The 24604-nt window shown below is 40.1% G+C and overlaps 1 protein-coding gene across 2 annotated transcripts in view; it reads left to right on the top strand.

The window, feature by feature from the left end:
* Positions 1 to 24604, top strand: part of LOC113437581 (protein argonaute-3) — a 45872-nt gene that overhangs the window by 15952 nt on the left and 5316 nt on the right. For both annotated transcript variants that reach the window (XM_026702655.2, XM_087939612.1), the window contains exons 3-14: positions 384 to 504; positions 3823 to 4031; positions 5103 to 5239; positions 7749 to 7883; positions 14737 to 14824; positions 15153 to 15300; positions 15967 to 16086; positions 16286 to 16408; positions 16576 to 16709; positions 18230 to 18414; positions 21287 to 21446; positions 22391 to 22481. In XM_026702655.2, the coding sequence (XP_026558440.1) occupies positions 384 to 504; positions 3823 to 4031; positions 5103 to 5239; positions 7749 to 7883; positions 14737 to 14824; positions 15153 to 15300; positions 15967 to 16086; positions 16286 to 16408; positions 16576 to 16709; positions 18230 to 18414; positions 21287 to 21446; positions 22391 to 22481 (1651 nt within the window). The remainder of the gene's footprint in view (positions 1 to 383; positions 505 to 3822; positions 4032 to 5102; positions 5240 to 7748; positions 7884 to 14736; positions 14825 to 15152; positions 15301 to 15966; positions 16087 to 16285; positions 16409 to 16575; positions 16710 to 18229; positions 18415 to 21286; positions 21447 to 22390; positions 22482 to 24604) is intronic.

Below are 24604 nucleotides of genomic sequence, written 5' to 3'. Positions count from 1 at the left end.
ACTAGTGGAATCATATTACCTCATCCTAAAATGCAGTGTTTTGATATAAATCTGAAAAGATGAACAGGTTCCCCGCTTCTCTTATATGTCTATTTATGATGTGCACCACCAAAGAGCTAGTACTTTTGATCTCTCCCCTCCTCCATCTGATTCAAAAGTAGATTGAAGTGGGATCAAAAACACTAGCTTTATCTGGAAGTCTGATCTGTTTTGTTCTGGTGTGTTAGCCTCTTCAGATTGTTTAATTATTTTTATTGATGATATAGTATATTAAATTAAATGTATATTACATTTAATGTAAATAGCTTGTTTTATTTCTTCTCTCTGAATGCCATGCAATTTAAAGGTGCAAATATATTTTTCCCCCTCTTTCATTTTCCTAGGGAGGTAGTAGATTCAATGGTGCAGCATTTTAAAGTGACGATTTTTGGTGACCATAGACCAGTTTATGATGGTAAAAGAAGCCTTTATACAGCCAATCCACTCCCTGTAGCAACAACTGGGGTAAGATAGTTACATGGTTTCCTTATTTGTGACAGATCTAAAGCTACAAGAAATTGCTTCAGTGTTATTTTCAATTGCTTGTTATATATTTCAGTTACTACCACGTACATGGGGATTTTATTCATTTATTTAATTTGACATTGGTGATATATGTCAAAAATTTGACTGACAACCAAGCAATTTCAAGCCACCAATTCAGTAAATTGATAACATTTTACAAACGAAAGCATAAAAAGGGTAAGAAACAATTAAAAATGAGGACAACAGAACTATTTTCAGAATATTACTAATTCATTTTAAAATATAAAAACTACATATTTAAAATTTTGCAAAGAAGCATAATCAAAAGAGAAAGAAAAAAAGAAAGTGAAAGAGAGAGAAATTAAGAAAGAAAGGCCTTTACTAGATATTAACACTCTCTGGATACTGAGAGTGACAGCAGAAGGATTTGAGAGTAGGGAAGAGGTAGACATAAAGGGACTGTTGAACAAGTGGATTTTTCATCACCAGCATCATTTATAAGGCATAGAGCAGACAGGGTCAAGCCCAAGCCCAAAGACAACACAGTGAAATCAGTTAAGTCCAGTCCTTTATTTGCTTGTACAGAATGGACAGAATTTGCCAGACTAAAGCTATAACCTTCTAACCTACTAGATATATCCAGAGAGATTCTAAGAGGTGGCTACCCCGAACCTCTTCCTTCCTTCTCCATCCAGCTAAAGACTGCACAGTCCCTTTATTTTGGGCTTTTCTCTGAATGTGCTGCCTCCTCCCTGGGGGTGCTTGGTGTGACCAAGATCATGCCCCCACCCCCACCCCCCTTCAGCTTCTCCAGGTGCACATTCCCTCACAGTGTAGTGTAGTGTAAAAATGTTTGATTTGAAGTGAGGAGACCCAGATTCTAGTCCATCTTCAACTAGAGAAGTTCACTAGGTGACTTCGGAGAGTTATTTTTTGTCGGCCCAACTGGTCTCATAAGACCTGTTGTTCTGGGGGAAATAAGGAAGTACAACACAACCCAATTGAACTCCTATTACAAAAGATAGGATCCAAATGAAATAAATAAATATATGTTGGACAGGCTCAAGGTGCCTTACATTAAAAACTCAGAGTGGTTAAAATGCAAAACATATAAAAATGAAATGATGCTGTGGGAAAGCAGATAGAATGCCACAAGGAAGGGCTACCCAGCCCTCTTGGGGAATGATACTCCAGAAGTATCTATAGAGTTAAATTTTAGTACATAAAATCTGGATAGGCGTCATTGAGTCGTCAATCCTGGGAAAAGTGTACTTTTTGACATATCAAGCACGGACTGTATACATGTTTCTTCTGTAAGAGATGCTGAGTTCTTAAGGTTTTCCAGTGAATGTAATTCTTAATTGCAGTGTGGATCCTGACATATTGGTAGGGACATACAGGGGTATTCCTTGTCTAATGACCTTAATTGGAACCAGAATTGAAGTGAAACAGTTGTTAAACAAAACAACATGTCACTGTGCCATTTAGTGACAGCAGTTCTGGCAGTCCTGATTGTGGTCATTAGGCAAGGACCTCATACTTCTCCCGCTCTGCATGAATTGCCTCTGCTTCAAATTCCCCCACCCACCTACCTCCCACCATCTCTGCCCTTTTGACTGCCCTTCACTCCACTGCCTACCCCCACCGCACCCAGCTGACCTTCGCCAACATCTTTTTATTCCTGTTACTAAACAGGGATCCAGGAACTGGATAAAGGCATGATCCCAGGATGCGTATGGCAGGATGGCAAAGCGTTGCCCAGGGCCTAGATCCCAGGCCAGCAATGGGGGTAGGCAGTAGGGATAGGCATCTAGGTACAGAACAGTCAAAGGGCAGAAATGGAGGGTGATAGGCATGTGGGGAAGTTAAGCACAGGCCGTTTGCAGAAGGCAGGATAATGCAAGGAAGCACCGGGGAGTCATTGCCTAAAGCCCCAACATCCAAATGTGCATTTTTGCTCCAAATTAATTATTTTAATCAGCAAATAGGAACAATATGGATGGTCTCTCTTGCTTTACAATATCTCCACAGGGGTAGGGAAACGTGGCTCTTTCATCACTTATGGACTTCAACTTCCAGAATTCCTGAATGAGCCATAAAAGGTTTCCCCATCCCTGGCCTACTGGTTTTTCAGTTGTGGGGGAAATCAATTTTTGACTTGAATGGGAGTTCTGGGAGTTGAAGTCCATAAGGGATAAAAGAGCCAAGTTTCCCTACCCTTTGGACCATCCTTCTGCATGCTGATCTCCCTTTAAAAGCACAAGATGTGAAATTATGAAATGCTGATGCATATTTCATCTACTATTTTGTGTGACTGCAAAATACTGGAAAGGATGCTTTTGTCTGCTGATGTGCCAAGCCAGATTGTGACAATATTTTTCAGATGTTCTAACTTCATAATGGTTTATACTCTTATTGTAGTCTTAAGTAATCTTTTAAAACAGCTTTCTCAGGCTACAATGCAAAATTTGAAGAAAACCACCATGGGGCATAGTTTATTTATTTAGTAGATTTTTGAAGCTACCCAGCTCAGTGTGATTCTAGGTAATGTATAATAACAAAGAAAATTAACCCCCTCCCCAATTGCTCCAGAGAATAGGAGCAGCTGTTGAAATTTCTATTTAGCACCTGTAGCATAGGCTCCCCCTAAGAACAGTTCTAAATCTGTATTATGAATGGTTTGATATTTATTTATTTAGCAAATTTATATAGCTGCCCATCTTACAAACATGACTCTGGATGGTGTGCAATAAAACAGACAGTTAAAAATATAAATGACTATCAAAAACAAATTAATTAAACTTAATGATAATCATAAATAAAACTGCTAGGGATACCACAGTTCTACCTTACTTAAACCTATACAATCTTTTCAGCATTTGCCATAGTAAATGAGGCTACCTTTTTGTAAGGATTTCAAGGTCAATGATGTATGTGCAAATACAGATATATTTGAATTTGTTTTCAAATATGGTGAGTTTACAGTTTAAAAGCAGAATGCTTGGTTACAATAGGATTCCAGATTCCTATCTAAAGTTCAACATGGTGTTTTAAATATTTCCTTTCCATATTTGAATTTAACTTGCTGCAGTTTTCTTGTCTTCAATATATTGTCTGGAATTTCTTCCCTGAATAGCCATAGATTTAACAGCAAGGGAATTAAAGCTGCTTTAAATCACGTAATTGAAATTTATTAGCAAAGAAATGAAATTAAAATGTGTATGCAATTTTCTTGACTTTTCACACTGAGCTTGAAAATTTTCTTTACTTCCTCTCCATGGCCTTTTCTCTCAATAGGTTGATTTGGATGTAACATTGCCAGGAGAAGGTGGCAAAGATCGTCCCTTCAAGGTGTCTATAAAATTTGTTTCCCGGGTAAGCTGGCACCTGTTGCATGAAGTTCTGACTGGACGAACCTTACCTGAGCCTCTGGAATTGGACAAGCCAATCAGCACTAACCCTGTTCATGCTGTTGATGTGGTGCTACGACATTTACCCTCCATGAAGTAGGTTTCCTAATGTGCTCTGTGCCATTTATTTCCAGAGTTATTTTTTTGTGGAGTTTTGCTTTTAGAGTTGCGTGCAAAAGTTTGGGGGATGAGGAGAGCATGCATTTTGCATTAGGAAGATCATTGATAGTTTCTCAGTTCTGCTTGTTGAGCAAATTAGTTCTGGTAGAAATGAAGAGGAAAATTCTTGAATAATTGGTAAGGTTTTCCACAAGGATGTAATTAAGTGAAGATCAAGGGCAATGGGAGACTTGTGAATTTGACAAGTGACAGACAATCAAACGAAGTGACAGACACTAAAGCAAGAGAAATACCAGCTGTGCTGCTTGTCTTGAAAATTAGGGCTGTATATCTCGGAATTACAAAACTGTATTTTAAAAGCATTTTTATATGAAGATATACTTTCAGCAAGTAGCCGTTTATAATGTGAATTGGTCTTTGAAAGTTGAAAATTTGAAAAGAAATCCATTTTATACACTTACCTGTTTAATTTCAGTTCAGTGCCTTCAAGGTTAAATGTTCTACAAACCTGGTTTTCAGGACTCCAACATTCCCTTCCCCCCAAAAGGAGACAGGCCCTTGTAGGTGGGGAATTTTGAGAGAAAAGTAAAACTCCAGATTGAGTGGTACTGGGAAAGGTGAGGTGTGAAGTGCTCTTTTTTTAAAAAAAAATCATATGTGATGAATTCATTAGATAATTCAAGCAAACTATTTCCTCTTAGAATGTTCTCCTTCTCAGGTTTGGAAAAAAAATAGACAATAAATACCAGGTAATAAATCATTTGTGTAGACCGAAGATGCTAAATCCAGCTTGTAATGTAACTGTTAAGTGATTTTTACTATAGTTTTTCCAACTATAGTAAAAATGAGCATGACTCACTTAACAGTTACATTGCTTGATGATGAACATTCTGATTCCAGTTGTGGTCATAACTCAAGAACTATCTATAATGTCTTTATTTTATTTTTATTATTTATTTATTTTTTATTATGAACCACCAGGCATTCATGTAGTTTATGATGACCTGTGAAATAGATCAATAAAAACTTGGTTCCTTCTCTACATAGGTATACACCTGTAGGCCGTTCCTTTTTTTCTGCTCCTGAAGGCTATGATCATCCATTGGGAGGTGGCAGGGAAGTCTGGTTTGGATTTCATCAGTCTGTTCGGCCAGCAATGTGGAAAATGATGCTGAATATAGATGGTAACCACCAGTTCTGTTTTGAGAAATGGCAGGGGTGGATTTATAAAAGATTGACGTTGTACATGGATATGAAAATGCATTTATGAAGGCTTAATATGTATACACATAGACAACTCATTTTCATGTTTTGTAAGGAAAAGTCCTTCTGTTTTACAAATCTCAGTTTCCTTGTATAAATTCCCCATCCTGGCTTGGGGATTCTGGGATTGAAGTCCACAACTCTTCAAGTTTCCAAGCTTGAAAAACACGGAATTAGGGAAACAAAATAAATACTATTTTGTTCTGATAGGAATAACAGGTGTGCATTTGTCAAAAGAAATTGTAACTGGAGGTAAATAAGAATTTATGTTGCAATTCTGCAACATATTTTCATGCTTGAACAGTTTGCTTGATTTTTTCCCTCTGAATTAACCCATGGGAAAAATAAACTGCAGCTACACTTCAATCGTGTAAATTTTTATTCTGATTCTCCTGCCTGTACATTGCCCTTGTTGACCCCAGGCAAGATCCTAGCAGGAGTTCTAGACCACTCAGAAGGCTGGCATCGGGATGTTTTGGCTTCTGGTGGTTCTGGTTCTGTGCTAAACTATGGTTAGATCATTTTAAAAAGTGTTCTGTTTTCTAATAAAGTTGTTCTCTCAGACAACACAAAGGCCAATCAGTCTTTAAATTGCTCTCTCCGGAGGAAAACTTTTAACATTACTCCAAAATTTAAATTGCTGTGGAAATAGTTTTTATTGATTGCTTGTGTTTATGTTTAACCTTACCAGCAAAACTACAAGGCAAGCTATGTGATACCCCTTTCCCCAGTATTGGCCTTAGGCTTGGGGTTGATCTTTGCCATTGTTTAATGGTCCTTTGTGGATTTTGTTAGCAGACTATTTTAGCCTGGGTTGCTGTTGATTTAATATTTTTAATTTTGCAGCCAACCAGAGTCCACTGGAGTCAAGACATTTAAATAAATAATTTTCATAACATCTTGTGAAGGAAGAAAGGCTCAGATATAGCAACTAGTCAAACATTTGCCCTGTTGCTCCATGATTAAGTAGGAGCTGAGTATATGATTTTGTATTTCCAATATTAAGCACAAGCATTTGCTGAGATTCCATATTAAATTAATTCTATTTATTTAGAAATTTTGTGAAAACAAAATCCATTTAAATCAGTTGAAGATTATTGTAAAGCATAAAATTATTTCAGCCAGCCTGAAATACAGATACTTGGTGGTCCTCAACTTCTGACTGGTTTCTTTGTGGCAAGTTATGATGGACTCCCCAAAAAACTGTTCATGATTCAGTTTCAAAGTTACGATGACACATACCCTTGCAGACACATGATTACAGTTTGAGCGCTTGGCAGTTGACTTTCCATTACAGTTATTTGCAGCGCCCCAGTTATGCAAATGCAATTTTTGGTGTTTTTTTGCTGGTTTCTGGCCTTTACTTTTGGTTTCTGGGAAAAACTGACCATTGAATAAAACGGATTCATAAAATGTCTGCTGTGTTTGCTTAATGATCACAGCAAAAAAATGTCATAAAATTGGGTCAGGTCATGTGACTTGCTTAACAACTACAGTGACTTATGGCCATAATTCTAGGCTCAACATGAGGAGTATTAAAATGCTTTGGTCCAAAAATTGGAGCTGAAAAGAATGCAGTGTGTACAGTCAAATATTTTGTGTGCGCTGTTAATAAGAGAATGAGGAATCAGCTTAGTACCAGAAAAGTCAATATTTATTCAAGACATAATTGAAGTGTGGGGTTTGCCACATTAGATATAAGACAAGTTTCCAACTTAGTGATTATGTCAGTGAAGGGAACTGTTTAAGTGGCATATCAATCTTGTTTATAATCATTCTCTCACAGCCAAACATATTCAAAATTCTCAGTGTTGTAGATTTGCCCTATCCAATGTCATGTTTTCAACTGCCTCTTGTCTCGATACCAGCCTCTGAATCAGAATAAATCAGAGGAAAAACAAATAACCCCTGGACATTGGAGGAGGAGAGCAGTGTGAGTCTGTCAGGAAGAGTCTGATAGCACCTTTTCTGGATAACAGATTTTATTAAAAAGCAGGAGCTTTTGTGAACTGCAACTCACGAAAGCTTAAGCCTTTTAATAAAATGCATTAATCAGAAAAGGTGTTACCAGACTGCTTCTAAAGAATCCCTGGGATAAAAGGTAAACTGTCCAGTTGAGGAGACAAGGAATAATGGATGGAAACTGATCGAGGAGAGATTCAGCCTAGAAATAAGGAGAAATTTTCTGACCGTGAATCAACCAATGGAACAGAAGTTGCCTTCAGAAGTTGTAGGAGCTTCATCACTGGAGGCTTTCAAGAAGAGCCTGGATTGCAATCTGTCAGAAATGGTGTAGGGTCTCCTGCTAGGGCAGTGGGTTGGACTAGATGATCTACAACTTCCAACTCTGTTAATCTGTTAATCTTAGGTAGTGATTGTGTGACAGCTTTGAAGACCATTTATTTCCTTACTTTTTATTTTTCCCCTTAGTTTCTGCCACTGCCTTCTACAAAGCACAACCTGTAATTCAGTTCATGTGTGAAGTTCTTGATATACACAACATTGATGAACAGCCACGACCTCTGACTGATTCTCACCGTGTAAAATTCACCAAAGAGATAAAGGGTGAGTTTAAAAAATGTAGCATTTAATCCACACAGTGCTAATCTTACTGCTTTAGGAGGTGCTAGCTTAGATCTCAGACATCTCTATTCATCAAAAACACAATGGTACATTATCTTTGGTGCCACATAGTGACTTATTTGCGTGGCATCTATGTGATGGGCAATGGATTTGTATTTTTGAAAATGTATCCTCTCCCAATAAACAATGAAAGGATTTTTTTTTTCAGCTGTCTGTGCTGTAGAGATTTCAGTCTGCATTGCCAGAAAGGCTCCATTGCCAGAATTGTGTGCTGGTTCTTTATCTCTTGCCTTCTAACCACACTGTGCATCATCTCTGATTGACTTTTACTACTGTATTCTTTCAGCTGCTACAGTGCAGCTTCCTGACAAAACTAGGTTGGTTATATGCCAACCAATCGGTCACCTTACAAATGCACCAAGTGTAAGACATGGGGAGCATTGGATTATAGTTATGTTCAAATAGTACTGTTTGAGATATTTCTACTCGTAAACTGACAGCAAACAACACTCCTAACTAGCCCTGATGATGTTACCTTGTTGGGGTAATGAAATGTCTGCAAGAAAACAAGCAAGCTCAGACAGCACCAAGGATTCCCCATTGATATTTCAACTTGTTTCATTTGCTACTTACTTCAGTTAGTATCAAAATATTGGTTCTTGCGTGCTATACGGGTAGTCCTCGACTTACAGCTGATCACTTAACAGTTCCAAAACTCCAGTGCTACCCCCTCTGGGGTTATGTGACTGGATTTTGGGCATTTGGCAACTGCCCTGCATTTATGGCCATTTATAGCATCCAATGGTCACATGACAATTTAGGATGTTTCTGCCAAAAACTAGTATTTACTTCTGGTTTTTTTGCAAACCCTGACCCAGAGTGAACAATGGGTTTGTTTAACAACTGCCAGGTTCACTTAACAACCATCACCAAAAAGAAATGTAAAATCATCTCTGATTGACTTTTACTACTGTATTCTTTCAGCTGCTACAGTGCAGCTTCCTGACAAAACTAGGTTGGTTATATGCCAACCAATTGGTTGGCATATAACCAATGATTTACAACCAATGATTTACAACCAATGATTTACAACCATTATGACTTGCAATTGTAATTGCCAGGTTTAGTTATGGTCATAACTTGAGGATTACCTGCCATGGTTAAAATATTAGACTGGGATCCAGGTTCAGATCCAATATCATGGAAGCACATTGGATGGCTTTGGCCAAGTTATTCCCCTCATGCCAACCAACTTTATTAGACATTGTTGTTTGAAAAATTGTGTGTGTGTGTGTGGGGGGGGGATCATGTATACAATCTTGAGCTCCTGGAGAAAAGGCAAGAATTACTGGTACAAACAAACAAACAAATAAACAGCCATATTTGAATTGGAAGAAAGACACCCCTTGTGAGGATACATTTTGTGTGTACCTGAAGCTACTTTGCCTATTTTAAATAGAATAGAATACTTTATTGGCCAAGTGTGATTGGACACACAAGGAATTTGTCTTGGTGTAAATACTCTCAATATACATAAAGAAAAGGTACATTAGTTAAGAATCAAGAATCATAACGTACAACACTTAATGATAGTCATAGGGTACAATCAACAATCAAATCATACTAGGAAACAGTCAAGTGGGAGGGGGTGGGTGATAAGGAATGGTGAGAAGATTAACAGTAATAGTAGTGTACACTTTGTAAATAGTTGAACAGTGTTGAGGGAGTTATTTGTTTAGCAGAGTGATGGCTTTTGGGAAAAAACTGTTCTTGTGTCTAGTTGTTCAGAGCTCTATAGCGTCATTTTGAGGGAAGGAGTTGAAACAGTTTATGTTCAGGATGTGAGGGGTCTGTATATGTTCCCAGCCCTCTTTTTGACTCATGCAGTATACAGGTTCTCAAATCAAAGGAAGCATATGCATATTTTAAATTAGCAGTAGTGCAAAAGTAGCTTCCCCATTTTTTTCCAAAGAAAGTAAAGGGAGACATGTTCTTTTGATATGTGTCACTGCTTCAGACAAAGCAGGTTTGCTGATTAGCCTCCATTTCAGTTCTAGTTATCGGGGCTATGCAGTAGCATTCAGAGTAGCAGCTGTGGTTTCTTTATGGCGAGCATCAGCAGTGTTTTTCCTGGGCAGTGTGCCATGGTGTGATCTTGCACGAAGAGGTGGGGGGAAGTAAAAGGCCCCAAATGTTGCAAATCCCAAAAAAATCTTACATGTTCGATAGTGTACCTCCTTTCCAAGGTCTTGCATGTTTTACTTGAAATCTTGCAAAACTGTAGCCTTTTAAAAGATATGTATCCACTTGGCTGGTGTGGATGCTGTCTGGGCCAATTCTGCTCTATGAGAAGAGGAAACACAAATACGGATTCTTTGAATTGGATCGGGTTTGCTGTTTCATTTCCTTGTAGCCTTCACAGGCATTGACTTCCTTCCACACTAGAAATGGACAGACTTTTGAGAAGGAAGGAAGTCCTTGTTCTCTCCAATGTTCACACATACTCATTTTCATTAAAAAATATATGAACGTTCACAAAATAGGGAAAAAGACACTCAATGAAACATGGTCATCTCCCCAAAGTTGTATTCCTTGCACAAAGGAGCTAACAGGATGGACGTGTTTGGCTTGATTTTTGTTTTTTGGAATTTTAGAGCTTTATTTTCCCAGATACAGTGAGCAGGAAGGAAGCATCAACAGGGAAAAAATCCTTCAGGTGCTGTCTGTATTCTTTGTGGTGGGAGAAAGAAAATGCCATTCTCCAATGAATTGCTCCGAGCATCCAGAAGTGGGAGGTGCTTAGTCTCTGCTAGGATAGGCTGGGTTTAATTGATAGGATGCTCCTCCTTCTCCTCGGGCTCCTGCCTAGCGTCCCCCAGTTTTAGCTCAGCCTTTGGTGCGATAGGCAGCTTATCCTTGGCCGGAGCAGGAACACTTTGAGGTTTGGATAGTTTTAAAACATACCAGCTTTCTAAATGTTCTCTTTCCTCCAAGCTCCGACTGCAATTAGAGAGGAAGCAGTCAGAATGAATAGCAGATTGTCTTTGGCGATCCGACCGCATTCGCAACCACAACACTCATAGCCTCGCTACCGTAACAGCAGTCATGCCTCCTTAAGAGAACGCGGCTTTCCCTTCTTTTGCCAAATGCTTCTGTCCTTGCCATTGTGATTCGATTTTTGCGCTGTTCAAAGACAGCACGCTTTTCTCTCTCATTCCTTCGCCAGTGGCTATTCCTCCCCTCGGAAAACACAGGGGTGGGGGCGTCGGAGCCCTTATTCTCCCCTCCTCACCGCTCAATCACAGAGTAGCCGTTTCTTTTCAGTTGATGGGGTGGCGAAGGTTACTGCTGTGTTGGCGCCAAACTACGGCCACCGCCTTCTTAAACTGGGGCCCGGTGGCCATTTTAGCGCACAATCTAACGGACACCGCCATTATCACGTTGCATCGTGTGGACTTCAGGCGACCTTCACGCCAACAGCGGCTGGCCTACGCCAGGAGGAGTTCCTGCCAGGCGAGGTTCCAGAGACCATGAAAGCATGGATGGAGTTGGCGATCCACAGAGGAATCGCAGCGGGGTTGCAACAATCCATGATGGCCAGACAGATCCCAGTGTCGGAATGTGACTCACAGTCAGTAAGATCTCTATGTAGAACTGACCTGCATTACCCTCAGGGACCTCCTCAAGGGAGGATTTCCCTTGATTTCCCACATGTATTCACATGATTTACAGGAGGAGGGAGAAGGAGAGGACCAAATGGAGCAGGTAGATGCAGTATCAGTTCATGACAGTGAAGTCCTATTGGAGGTGGACCCCCTAGAAAGAGGCATGTCAGATGATGGGAGCATCATGCCTGACCATCCTACCTTTACGGGACTGTTCTGTCCACAACTTTTCAAATCCCTCCTCTTCAAGTGAAAAAACCACAGCTTGCCTTGAAAAATCTCCCTCTGTTTAACAACCAGAATCTCAAGAAGAATCAGAGGATTTGATTTTCTCACAGCCCATTAACGAAGCTGACATTATCCCAGTCCTGCAAATGTTTTCAGATCTGGTCCAGAAACAGTGGGCTTCAGCAGCAGGGTACCTGGCCCCCACAAGTTTTGATAAGAAATTCTTTAATTTAGCTTCAGAATTTTCTAATTCCCTGAATACCCCTGAAGTAGATGAGCCAGTGGTGGCCTTGGCATCCTCCTCCGCTATTCCCACCGAAGAAGAGAAAGCCATTAAGCCAGAGGAGAAGAAAGCCGAGATAGCACTCCGAAAGGCACATCAGTCCAATGCGTGGGCCATAAGGGCGGTGACAGCCGCATCCTTCTTCACTAGGTCTTCCCTCAGATGGCTCTGTCACCTGAGGGACACCATACCAAATTCTAATATCAGGGCGCATCAGGACATCACCAAACTGATTGCAGCTGCCGAGTTTTCTGTGGATGCTACATTCAATTCGGTCATATTTTCAGCCGATTGCTATGGCTTAGGCATTGGCAAGCTGATACCAAACACAAATGGAAGTTGGCCTCTTCCCCAATTTCAGGTGATAAATTGTTTGGCACTGCCCTGGATCTGCTTCTAATTGAGACCAGAAGCAAGAAGAAGATTCTCCCCTCCCTCCTTCGTCACTCAGACAACAGAAATTATTAGTTTGGTTTATTTTATTTTATTGTCATTGCACCTCATACAACGAAATCAAACACCATCTGTCAGCCCTTTCGGAGAGGTTCCTTTTGCCCCTATTATCAAGGTCCATTCTCTCCTAGATTCCAGAGAGTATCAGGATATAGGGGCACTCAACAGTCTGATAGATCAGAATTTGCTGACAGAACTCGCAGGGGAGGACAAGGGAAAAGACCTTTTAGGGGAACAGGAAACAGAGGGGATTATGCTCCCATTGGAGGACGATTAAGGCTCTTTGCAGACCGTTGGGACTCCTCTACATTGGATTTCTGGGTTTGCAACACCATCAGATTTGACTTGGCTCTAGAATTCCAATCCACACCCCAAACTTTTTCATGAAATGCCCTCTCTCCAGAGACCCTGTTAAAAGGAACCTGGTGGAGACAGCGATCAGTCACTTACTGGAAATACAGCTCTCATGAAGGCCCCCTTTGAAACCTTCTCACATACAAGGTAGTTTTCCTAGTAGCAATAACATCAGCACGACGTATCTCAGAAAGAGCGGTTCTATTGGCCCGACAACACCTTTATATTTTTCATGCTGACAAGAGTGGTTCTTCGACCAGACCCCACGTTCATACCGAAAGTCAATTCTGCCTTCCACAGGGCACAAGAACTTGTTCTCCTGAACTTTTGCCCGAGGCCTTCTCGGGGACTAGAACATCAATGGCATCGATTGGATGTCCGCAGAGCTCTCCGTACGTACTTACATTGAATGGCTCCTTCTCGGAAGACTCGGAAGCCCTTTTTGTATCCTTTCAGCCAACCACTCAGGGACACAAGGTCTCACCTCCTACTATAGGCAGGTGGCTGAAAGCCGCAATAGCCAAGGAGTACAAGACTCAATCGTTACCAGTGCCTAGGGGCATAACAGCGCATTCAACCAGGAGTGCCGCAACTTCAGTGGCCTGGGCCACTCAAGCTCCTATAGCAGAAATATGTCGAGCAGCAACATGGGTTTCCCCATCGCCTTTCATTAGGCATTACAAAATTGATGTTTTTGCCTCTGCTGAAGTCTCCTTTGGTAGGAGGGCTTTGCAACGCGTCCACTTGGACAGTGGGGGTGCTCCAACCCAGGTGGAGACCCTCCCGTAGGACAAGCCAAGCTTTGGTATGTCCCACTCTCTGGATGCTCAGAGCAGCTCATTGGAGAAAGGGCTTTGGTACTTACCTGATAGGCCCGTTCTCTGTGAGCTGCGACAATCATCCAGCCCCACCCAATTTCCGTCTGGTGGGATCCTGTTCCGGCCAATGACTAATCTGGAGATATGTAAAAGAGAGAGAGAGAGAGAGGCCGAGGGTTGCATCACTTCGTCTTCGCCAAAACTGGGGGGCGCTAGGGAGGAGCCCAAGGAGGAGGAGGAGCATCCTATCAATTAAGCCCAGCCTATCTGAGCAGAGACTAAGCACCTCCCACTTCTGGATGCTCATCGCAGCTCACAGAGAACGGTCGTATCTAGTAAGTACCAACGCCCTTTTTCTGACATCCAAATCAACTTGTTTTCATAGCCCACGGGGTTTTCCTATATATCAGAGCCTTTTGCTGGGTCACCTTTTGGAAAAATTCAAGCTAACCCATTAACATTCATGAAATTGGTTTTTGGATTTGGCATGCTTAGAAAAGATACGTTTAAGCTGCTATTGATCAGGTTAACTGTCTCCCCCTTTATTGGAAACCCAGAGGCCTTCCAAAATTGGGCCATTGAAATTTAGAAACCACCAAATAGTGGCACAGTTTTCATTTCTAATATAAGAGGAATAACAGTAGTGTTTTAAACCTTTGGATTAACACATCAGTCATCACAGCAGTAGCATAGCAATCCCATAAAATTAAGAGAAAAGAGGAAGAATCATTCTATTTCATTTTGGTGACATCAGCTCTTGAGGTTGAAAAAAATATACAAAAGGGAAATTTTTTTAAAAAAACAAAGCACCACTGTAAAATATCACCTAGTCCTGTTTTGTGGGAAGGCTTAGGGGCCACAAATCTGTGGGATACATTAGGAATGTCTAAACATTCTTATTTTTTTGTTCCAATGGCATATGTAGAAATTATAGCAAATCTTATGGAAGGGATGAATAAGTTCTGTTACAAAACATCTTATGTGCATACAGGCATTCTCTGACGTCTGTATTTTCTTTATCTTTTTTTATCCAGGTCTGAAGGTTGAAGTGACTCATTGTGGAACGATGAGGCGGAAATACCGTGTCTGTAATGTTACACGGAGACCTGCTAGTCATCAGACGTAAGTACATGGCTAAACTACACAGTTAACATATGTGGCTACAAGATAATATGCAGGTCATTCTTGATTTATAATTCCAGCTGGGACCAAAATTTTAGTTGCTAAACAATGCAGTTGTTAAGCAAATGCTCATGACTAGGCCCAGTTTTGCAACCATTTTTACCATGGGCATTAAGTGAATCCCTTTTTCCAAGATCGTTATAATTTCAAACCATCATTAAATGTACAGTTGTCATTCAAGGACTACCTGTATATAATACGGGAGGAAAAAGATACATAGATTCACAGACTTGTGCAAATTAACTGTTCTTTCAATTCCGCTTTCCAGATTTCCACTGCAGTTAGAAAACGGTCAGACTGTAGAGAGAACAGTAGCACAGTATTTCAGAGAAAAGTACAACCTACAGCTGAAATACCCTCATCTTCCTTGTCTACAAGTGGGACAGGAGCAGAAACACACCTATCTGCCTCTTGAAGTAATGTATTTAATATCACAACCTCTGAAACATTTGAAGACCTCAGAATTTTCATTTGCAGATTTGAAAGTTAATTTTTTTTTCAATGATGCATATATTTAGTACATGTGATCCTATAACCATGAGTCTAAATCACTCTTTGCTCATGAAACTTTATGTTCTAATGTATCTGTTAGATTTGTAAAGAGTCACTATTCTTTGGCGCAGTGTAAAGCTGAAAAACACCAGCTGTAGAAGCTTTCAGGTTTTATTTTAAAAAAAGTATAATAGTATCTTACCACTTAAAGACCTGAAAGGGGATTAATCATCCTGGAGGAAAATCTATATGGTTGGTAAGGATTGGTCCATGCCTGATGGCACTAAATCAGTTAAACAATACTATCCAGCCAATTCACAAAAGTGTTATTGATGCAGAATATGCTTCTCAAACCTGGGTGACCTTCCGTTCCCAGACTTCTCAGCCCAGGTCTTCATATCCCCTGGGAAATTCTGGCAGTTAAATATACACCTGCAGAATTCCATTTGGACAGCATTATCACAGCAAGTTATTTGGGTGGAAGTGGAGTTTCACCTCTTGTATAAAGCACATTGCATGCTGCTCACAATTTTACAGCTCCATCATTTGTTCATTGGTTATAATAAGATTGACATATAATATTTTTGCAGGTGTGTAACATCGTGGCAGGCCAGCGATGTATTAAGAAGCTTACAGACAATCAAACATCAACAATGATAAAAGCAACAGCCAGATCTGCACCTGACAGACAAGAAGAAATCAGCAGACTGGTTAGTTTGCCTGTGAATTAGAAAAATAGATAAAGCCAGCTGGAGGGGTCATTGAGGATCCAGTGTACTTGTTCCTGTTGGGGTCCTCATATTCCAAATGTCTCCCCTCTTTTTTAATCATACCAGTTTATTATTGTGTAAGCATTGGTGCTAGCTATTGTATTATCACATTATCCCCTTTTTAATCTCTTTTTTTCAGGTGCGAAGTGCAAATTACGATGCTGACCCTTTTGTTCAGGAATTCCAGTTTAAAGTGCGTGATGAGATGGCTCATGTGACGGGGCGTGTGCTCCCAGCTCCCATGTTGCAGTATGGAGGGCGGGTAAGAAACTCTTCTCTGGATTTATTCTTATATAATTGGATTTGTAGTTTTGGACTCTCTTGGTTAGTGATTTCATTTCTCTGTCTAGGAATATGCATCTATGATATGACATCTAATGCTCATTGTGTAAACTGCAAGCATATTGATATTTCTGTTTGTTTATTTAGAATCGAACAGTGGCAACACCAAGCCATGGGGTATGGGATATGCGGGGGAAACAGTTTCACACAGGTGTGGAAATCAAGATGTGGGCCATTGCTTGCTTTGCAACACAGAGGCAGTGTCGCGAAGAAATACTAAAGTAAGCCTATTCAAGATACGAGTTGCTTCCCTTTGGCCTCAAATAGATGTATTTTGATAGCAAGGCCACATCACCGATTCTCTCTGCTTTTTGGTTTATCCTTGATCTCTAAAAATACTTTGCTGTTCAAAAAAAAAAAAAAGGTGACTGATTATGTGCCATCAAGTTATGTTTGATTCCTGGTGACCACATAGATAGATTTTCTCAATTTTCAGTGTTTTTATAGATGTTGTAATATTGCTTCTCATCTTTCTAAACAGCTCTCTAATACTCAAAGGTTTTTTTCCCCTGAATTTTTAATCTTTCCGGGTTGGCTTCTCTTGGCAATTTCTGCATTTCGTTCTGACATTCAGTTTTCTTTCTTCTGTTTCTCCATGTTTCATTCATAACAATTTCCTTCAGTTCATTCCTCAGTATATCTGGTTCTCTTGTCAGTCAGGCTTGAGAATCCAACGAGTCCTCCTTAAAAATGGTGGGTATATGCTAAAAACCCCATTGAGTAAACTAGTTGGTTTCTTCTTTAGCTTAATCTAGAACTTGCACATGAGCCGTTCATGATCTTGTTCCACAGTCAGCACCCGGCCATGCCTTTGATCCTATAATTGATATCCTCCACCTCTTTTTTAGCAATAATATAATCAATTTGATTTCTGTGTTCTCCGTCTGGTGATGTCCATGTATGTAGACATCGTTTTGGTTGTTTTGAAAATAGTGTAAACTATGAAGTATTCGTGGAAGTTGAGGGAATTGATGTCAGTCCTCTTCTTCATTTCAGTTTCCTAAACCATATAATCCATCTGCATTTTCCTTCTTAATACTTTAAACTCTCTCATTTCAGTCTAATAAAAAAACCATAACAGTATATAATTATAATGTTATCATTAATATTCTTGTTATTCAGAATTATATTAGGTGCTTAATACTAGCCTGTGATTATCATCTTTGGCTTCAAAACTTGCTGAAACTCATTCTCATTAGTACAGATAGTGTTCAACTTACAACCACAAGCCCAACGTTTCTAAGTTGCTTAGTGAGACATATGTTAAGTGAGTTTTGCTCCATTTTACGACCTTGACACATTTGTTAAGTGAATCACTGCAAATGTTAAATTAGTAACACAGTTGTTAAAGTGAACCTGGCTTCCCATTGACTTTGCTTGTTAGAAGGTTGCAGAAGTTGATCACATGACCTCAGGATGCTGCAACTGTCATAAACATGACTCCATTGCAAAGCATCTGAATTTTGATCATGTAACAATGGGGATGCTGCAATAATTGTGTGAAAAATGGTCATCCGTCACTTTTTTCAGTACTGCTGTAACTTTGTCACAAAATGAATGGTTGTAAGTCAAGGACTACCTGTATTAATGATAATAGCCTTCAGCTCTGGTTGTCACTCTCTGAACACTATCTAAATGAGCCATTAACTCTCACTTTTAGAGCAAAGGGGAACAAACATGAATAACCTCTATTCTCCTTTCATCCAGTTTTTATTTGTTTTTTTATTTTATTTGTTGCCAGGGGTTTCACGGACCAGCTGCGCAAAATTTCTAAGGATGCAGGGATGCCAATCCAGGGCCAGCCTTGCTTCTGTAAATATGCCCAAGGTGCTGACAGTGTGGAGCCCATGTTCCGACACCTTAAAAACACATATTCAGGACTCCAGCTCATCATCGTCATCCTGCCCGGAAAGACCCCAGTGTATGGTAAATAAATATCCAAATGCTTTGTATGAATTCTGCTTGTTTTGATTTGCCTTAAGAAGACTTGAGAACAAAAGTAAATAATCCTAAAGCAATAGATTCTGTATGAAGCTAAGGTTGAGGACACAGCAAATCAGGTAACAATAGAAATGCAAGCTTTTCGTGTTTCTTGTTACATTATGGGAGCTGAGAAGAGGATGGGCTTTGGGATAAAGTTCTTCAGGAAGTCAGTGAAATACAGGTGAAACTCGAAAAACTAGAATATCGTGCAAAAGTTCCATTTGTTTCAGTAATGCAACTTAAAAGGTGAAACTAATATATGAGATAGACTTATTACATGCAAAGCAAGATAGTTCAAGCCGTGATGTGTCATAATTGAGATGATTATGGCTTACAGCTCATGAAAACCCCAAATCTACAATCTCAGAAAATTAGAATATTACATGCAGTCAATAAAACAAGGATTGTACATAGAACAATATCGGATCTCTGAAAAGTATAAGCATGCATATGTACTCAGTACTTGGTTTGGGCCCCTTTTGCAGCAATTACTGCCTCAATGCGGCGTGGCATGGAAGCTATCAGCCTGTGGCACTGCTGAGGTGTTATGGAAGACCAGGATGCTTCAATAGGGGCCTTCAGCTCTTCTGCATTGTTCGGTCTCATGTCTCTCATCTTTCTCTTGGCAATTCCCCATAGATTCTCTATGGGGTTCAGGTCAGGCGAGTTTGCTGGCCAATCAAGCACAGTAATCCCACAGTCATTGAACCAGGTTTTGGTGCTTTTGGCAGTGTGGGCAGGTGCCAAGTCCTGCTGGAAAATGAAGTCAGCATCCCCATGAAGCTCGTCTGCAGAAGGAAGCATGAAGTACTCCAAAATCTCCTGGTAGACGGCTGTGTTGACTCTGGACTTAATGAAGCATAGTAACCAATGTTATGATATGTACAGAATAACCCTTGAGTAACAAGGACATGCACATGGAAACGTTTATGAGAGTAGTTATGAATAATTATTCAGCCACACACAAATACACTAAATTGAGTTAGTTTACTTTAAGAAATAGCACAGTCCAATAAACGATCCAGGTCCTATACGTTTATCAGTCCAAAGAATATCCAATTACAAAGTCTTCTTACTGGTTGCCTTTGTCATTTACAGTAAACAAAAATATCAAAGTATAAGCACAGTATAAATACAACAGAGAACCTTAGATAGCAACAGACCAACACCAGCAGGTGACATGGCTGCCCAAATCAACACAGACTGTGGAAACTTCACACTGGACTTCAAGCATCTTGCAGTGTGTGCCTCTCCATTCTTCCTCCAGACTCTGGGTCCTTGGTTTCCAAATGAAATGCAAAAGTTGCTCTCATCAGAAAAGAGGACTTTGGACCACTGAGCAACAGACCAGTTCTGTTTTTCTTTAGCTCAGGTAAGATGCTTCTGACGTTGTTTGTTGTTCAGGAGTGGCTTGACAAGAGGAATATGACATTTGTAGCCCATGTCCAGGATCCGTCTGTGTGTGGTGGCTCTTGATGCACTCATTCCAGCCTCAGTCCACTCCTTGTGAAAGTCCCCAATACTTTTGAATGGCCTTTTCTTGACAAACCTCTCTAGGCTGCGGTCATCCCTGCTGCTTGTGCACCTTTTTCTTCTACACTTTTCCCTTCCACATAACTTTCTATTAATGTGCTTTGATACAGCACTTTGGGAACATCCAAGTTCTTTTGCGGTTACCTTTTGAGGCTTTCCCTCCTTATGGAGGGTGTCAGTGATGGTTTTCTGCACAACTGTCAGGTCAGCAGTCTTTCCCATGATTGTGATTCCTACTGAACCAGACTGAGACCATTTAAAGGCTCAGGAACCCTTTGCAGGTGTTATGGCTTAATTAGCTGATTAGAGTGGGACACTTTGAGCCTAGAATATTGAACCTTTTCACAATATTCTAATTTTCTGAGATTGTGGATTTGGGGTTTTCATGATCTATAAGCCATAATCATCTCAATTATGACACATCATGGCTTGAACTATCTTGCTTTGCATGTAATGAGTCTATCTCATATATTAGGTTCACCTTTTAAGTTGCATTACTGAAATAAATGAATTTTTGCACGATATTCTAATTTTTCGGGTTTTATCTGTATACCTCTTGATTGGGAGAAGAACGTCTGTGGGAAAGACTTTGTACCACGTGGGAGAAAGTAACGCTTTTTAATATGTTTTGTTCTTTGCATCACCATATAGATTCTAAATCTTTAATATTTTCAGAGAATATTGTGTGGATAGATGATAAAAGCAAGGGAAAAACAATAGGAATAAATATTTGAAAGTAATCTGTGTTTTCAGGACTTTGTTTATATGAAGGGCTTCTTCTGGAGACTTCTGACTTTGAGAGCTTTGAATGTTTTGATAAGGGCTAGAGTGGGGGCTGGTTGGGGTTTTTCTTCTGATATTGATCTCGCTCGTTGAACTAAACTTCCTTGGTTTTGTTCTATCTTACTGCTCAAAACCTCTAGGAAAGATTAGTCCTGGCAAAACGCATAGCAGTAGAGGCAGAACCTGGTGATTGGGGAATTCTGGAAGTTGAAGTTCATTGGTCTTAAAATGGACAAGATTTAGATTAAGATGCTTCCCAACTTGCTGTCCCCTAGATAATGTTTTATTTATTCATTTATTTAAAATGATTGAAAGGAAGATAATGTAAGCTATGATCCAGCCCATCTGGAGGACATCAGTTGGAAAGGCTAATACTGACTGATAAGAAAATCTGGGCATGATCTTCAGTAAGCCTATAACGGTATTGCAATGTTAGATTTTAGAACCGTTCCTTAAAACTTTGAATATTGTTCATATTAATGCTTGGGTTTTTTTTTAGCGGAGGTGAAACGTGTGGGGGACACACTTCTGGGGATGGCTACACAGTGTGTTCAAGTCAAGAATGTCATAAAAACGTCTCCTCAGACCCTCTCAAACTTGTGCCTAAAGATTAATGTAAAATTGGGAGGAATCAACAATATCCTTGTACCTCATCAACGGTAAGAATCTTTCCTTAATGCTTCCTTGAATTTGGCATATAGAGTGCATGCATCCAAACTCTGGAATTGCAGTGTTTTAATGTGGCAATTTTTTAGATACAAATCTTTTAACATGGCTGCGATACCTGATTACTTTAATAACCAAAATCGTGTTGGTTGCTTTGAAGTGTTTTTTTGGTGATCAAATAGGAATTTTTAAAATGGTACAGATAGTCCGTAATTTACGCTCGTAACGGAGCTTGCCTATTTACAGTTGTGATTGTTGTAGAACGGATCACTCATGTGTCTAACCTAATTTTTTGACCATTTCTTGAGATGATGGTTAAGTGAATATGGTGACCCTAAAGCAAGCATGATTATCTCCCATTGTTTATTATGGCGTGTTTTAGCCGAAAATGCTGGTTTTCAGGCAAAAGCATAATAAAACACGGTTGGATGCTGCAAATGGCCCTAAATGCAGACCAGTTGCTGAGCACCTGATGTAATGACATGACCATGAGATGTGTGATGACCATCGAAACTTTGGGACCAGGTTGTAAATGCCATGGAGGGTCCATTATATCTTCAAACAATTGCTAAGCAATTCTTTGTAAAGAGAAAACTACCTGTTATGCTGCTATAAATTCTGATTGCAGATCTGAGAAGATGCACATTCAGGCAAGGAATGAATACTCTACATTGATGTTTACTTTAGCACAGGGGGCATTCTCTATAATGACAGAGTATGCTCTTTGTTTCACATGTAAATTTATTTATTTTTTCAAAGAAACTAAATTCTGTAATATGCAGGAGTTAGCCATGAATTTGTTACATTCCTGGCTACATGCCAGAAGCATCTGCCTTTCTTTCCTTCCAAAAGTGAGGTGCATGTAATGTAACCCAGGGCCTGCTGACCACTAGTTAGATATTAATACTGCGGTTGATTTGTCCCCTTTTTTTAAAAGACCTTCTGTGTTCCAACAACCAGTGATCTTCTTGGGAGCCGATGTTACTCATCCACCTGCTGGGGATGGAAAGAAGCCCTCCATTGCTGCTGTAAGCTGCGTTGTATTTATGGGTCTCCGCCCCCCAAATAATTTGAATGAGAAAACTGAGGAACTTGGATTGAAACAGAATGAATTTATTTTGATTGCTTTAATCCAATTCTTTGTGTCTCATGGGTTTATCAGGCATTCTCTCAGCTTAATTTTTCATCGTGTGGAGATTATCACCGTCTCTGGTAAAGATGAAAGATTTTTGAGGGTTACTTGTAGTTTCTACACACCTGGGTTCTGTGAATCATTGCATTTAACTTTGCTGTCCATTTATCTTATTAAAGGAGAGAAGGCATTTGTTAAGTAGTGATGAAGCATGTGGGAGGTGCGTAGTTCTTCTCTCCAAAAATAGTTCAGATGGATAAATATTTAGATAAATAAAAAATATTATATATATATTTGTAGATTTTCATGGGTACAGGTATCCAGGTCTTGGCGTGTTCGGGTCTTTTCCCATGTAAGATTGAGAGTATTTTGGCAATGTTTCGGCAAGGTCCCACTCGCCATCTTCAGGCTGGTGCTTTCGGCTTTGTGCTTGTGCGAGCAAAGCGTGATTGGAGCTGCCATCTCTCTATAAATACCGGTGGGGAGGTTGTCATTTCTTGATTGGTTGTCATTTCTTGATTGGTTGATGGAGTTGATGTTTGCAGACCAACTCCATCAACCAATCAAGAAATGACAACACAGCCAACCTCCCCATCAATCAGTGACATTTAAGGCTGAAAAATAAGATAGTGTGTGTGTGTGTGTGTGTGTACTTACATGTGTGGTATTCAGCTTTGTTCAGGTATTTTCCCATGTCATTATAGTTGTGCTTTTGAAGTTGTAGCAATGTTTCGGCAGAATCTCACCTGGTTTTTTAATGGAGCTTGGCTCGAGTAAATGGACGGCTATCATTTGTTAGGAAGCTAGGTTTCATCTGCGTGCCTGGTTGGGGTGTGTTTGAGCTGGAGGTATTGGGGTGATCTGTTTGTGCCCAGGTGTTTGCCTGGCTTGTGGTGTGGAGATTTTTTTGTTTGTGAGTGCAGGCTTCCAAATAAGTGACAGTCTGTTTTGTGGCTTTTTTTGTCTTGGTTGGCTGGCAACATTGTGTTCCTGTATTGGAGGCTTTTAGTGCAGTTTGGCTCCGAGTAAATGGACGGTTATCATTTGTTAGGAAGCTAGGTTTCATTTGGATGCCTGGTTGGGGTGTGTTTGAGCTGGAGGTATCAGGGGGGATCTGTTTGTGCCCAGGTGCTTGCCTGGCTTGTGGTGTGGAGATTTTTTTTGTTTGTGAGTGCAGGTTTCCAAATAATTGACAGTCTGGTGGAGTCAACTCTTCTATTCATGCTTTCTGGTCTTTTTTTCAATCTCCATGGCTTCTCTGATAATTCTGTGGCTGGGGTTTTCTAAAGTGGCTAGGGTTTTGGTGCCATTGACGTTGATGCATTGAAATTGATGCCTGCACTCACAAACAAAAAAAATGATAGCCATCCATTTACTTGGAGCCAAGCTGCACTAAAAGCCTCCAATACAGGAAGACAATGTTGCCAGCCAACCAAGACAAAAAAAGCCACAAAACAGACAGAAGATATTAGAAACACCAATCAAACAGAACACAGCAAACTCCAAGACCAATAAACACAGACCAAGACTCCCAACCAATCAGGATGAAGAAAAAACCATTCTGGCGCAGCAGTAGGTTAGCCTCAAATTTAAAACTGAAACAACTGTAAAAGTCTAACTCACAGACGAACACAATACAGAAGCCTGATGATGGCAGATGAGATTCTGCCGAAACATTGCTACAACTTTAAAAGCACAACTATAATGACGTGGGAAAATACCCAAACAAAGTTGAATACCATATATACGGGATGACACCTCCCGCCTATCAGACATCTGGAAGCTAGCCCTCACCAACAAACGAGTCCCAGCCACGAAAACCAGCACCAGACCTGAAACAACGCGGGACACCACCGCCAATCCCCCTCATCAGATCCAGGCCCAAGGCCATCCTATAAACTAAGGACAACCACCATCCAGAAATCAGACCACGGCTGTTTCACCAGCTGTCACACACCCCAACCCCAAAACCAAACAATGTTTTCTTGATGATATACTTACTTATTAGCTGAACAGCCA

This window comes from Pseudonaja textilis, chromosome 10 (genome assembly GCF_049901715.1).
Source record: "Pseudonaja textilis isolate UNSWEBS1 chromosome 10, rPseTex1.2, whole genome shotgun sequence".
Lineage (NCBI taxonomy): Eukaryota > Metazoa > Chordata > Lepidosauria > Squamata > Elapidae > Pseudonaja > Pseudonaja textilis.
The sequence above is the reverse complement of the archived record's forward strand: the minus strand, read 5'-3'. Positions and strand labels throughout refer to the sequence as shown.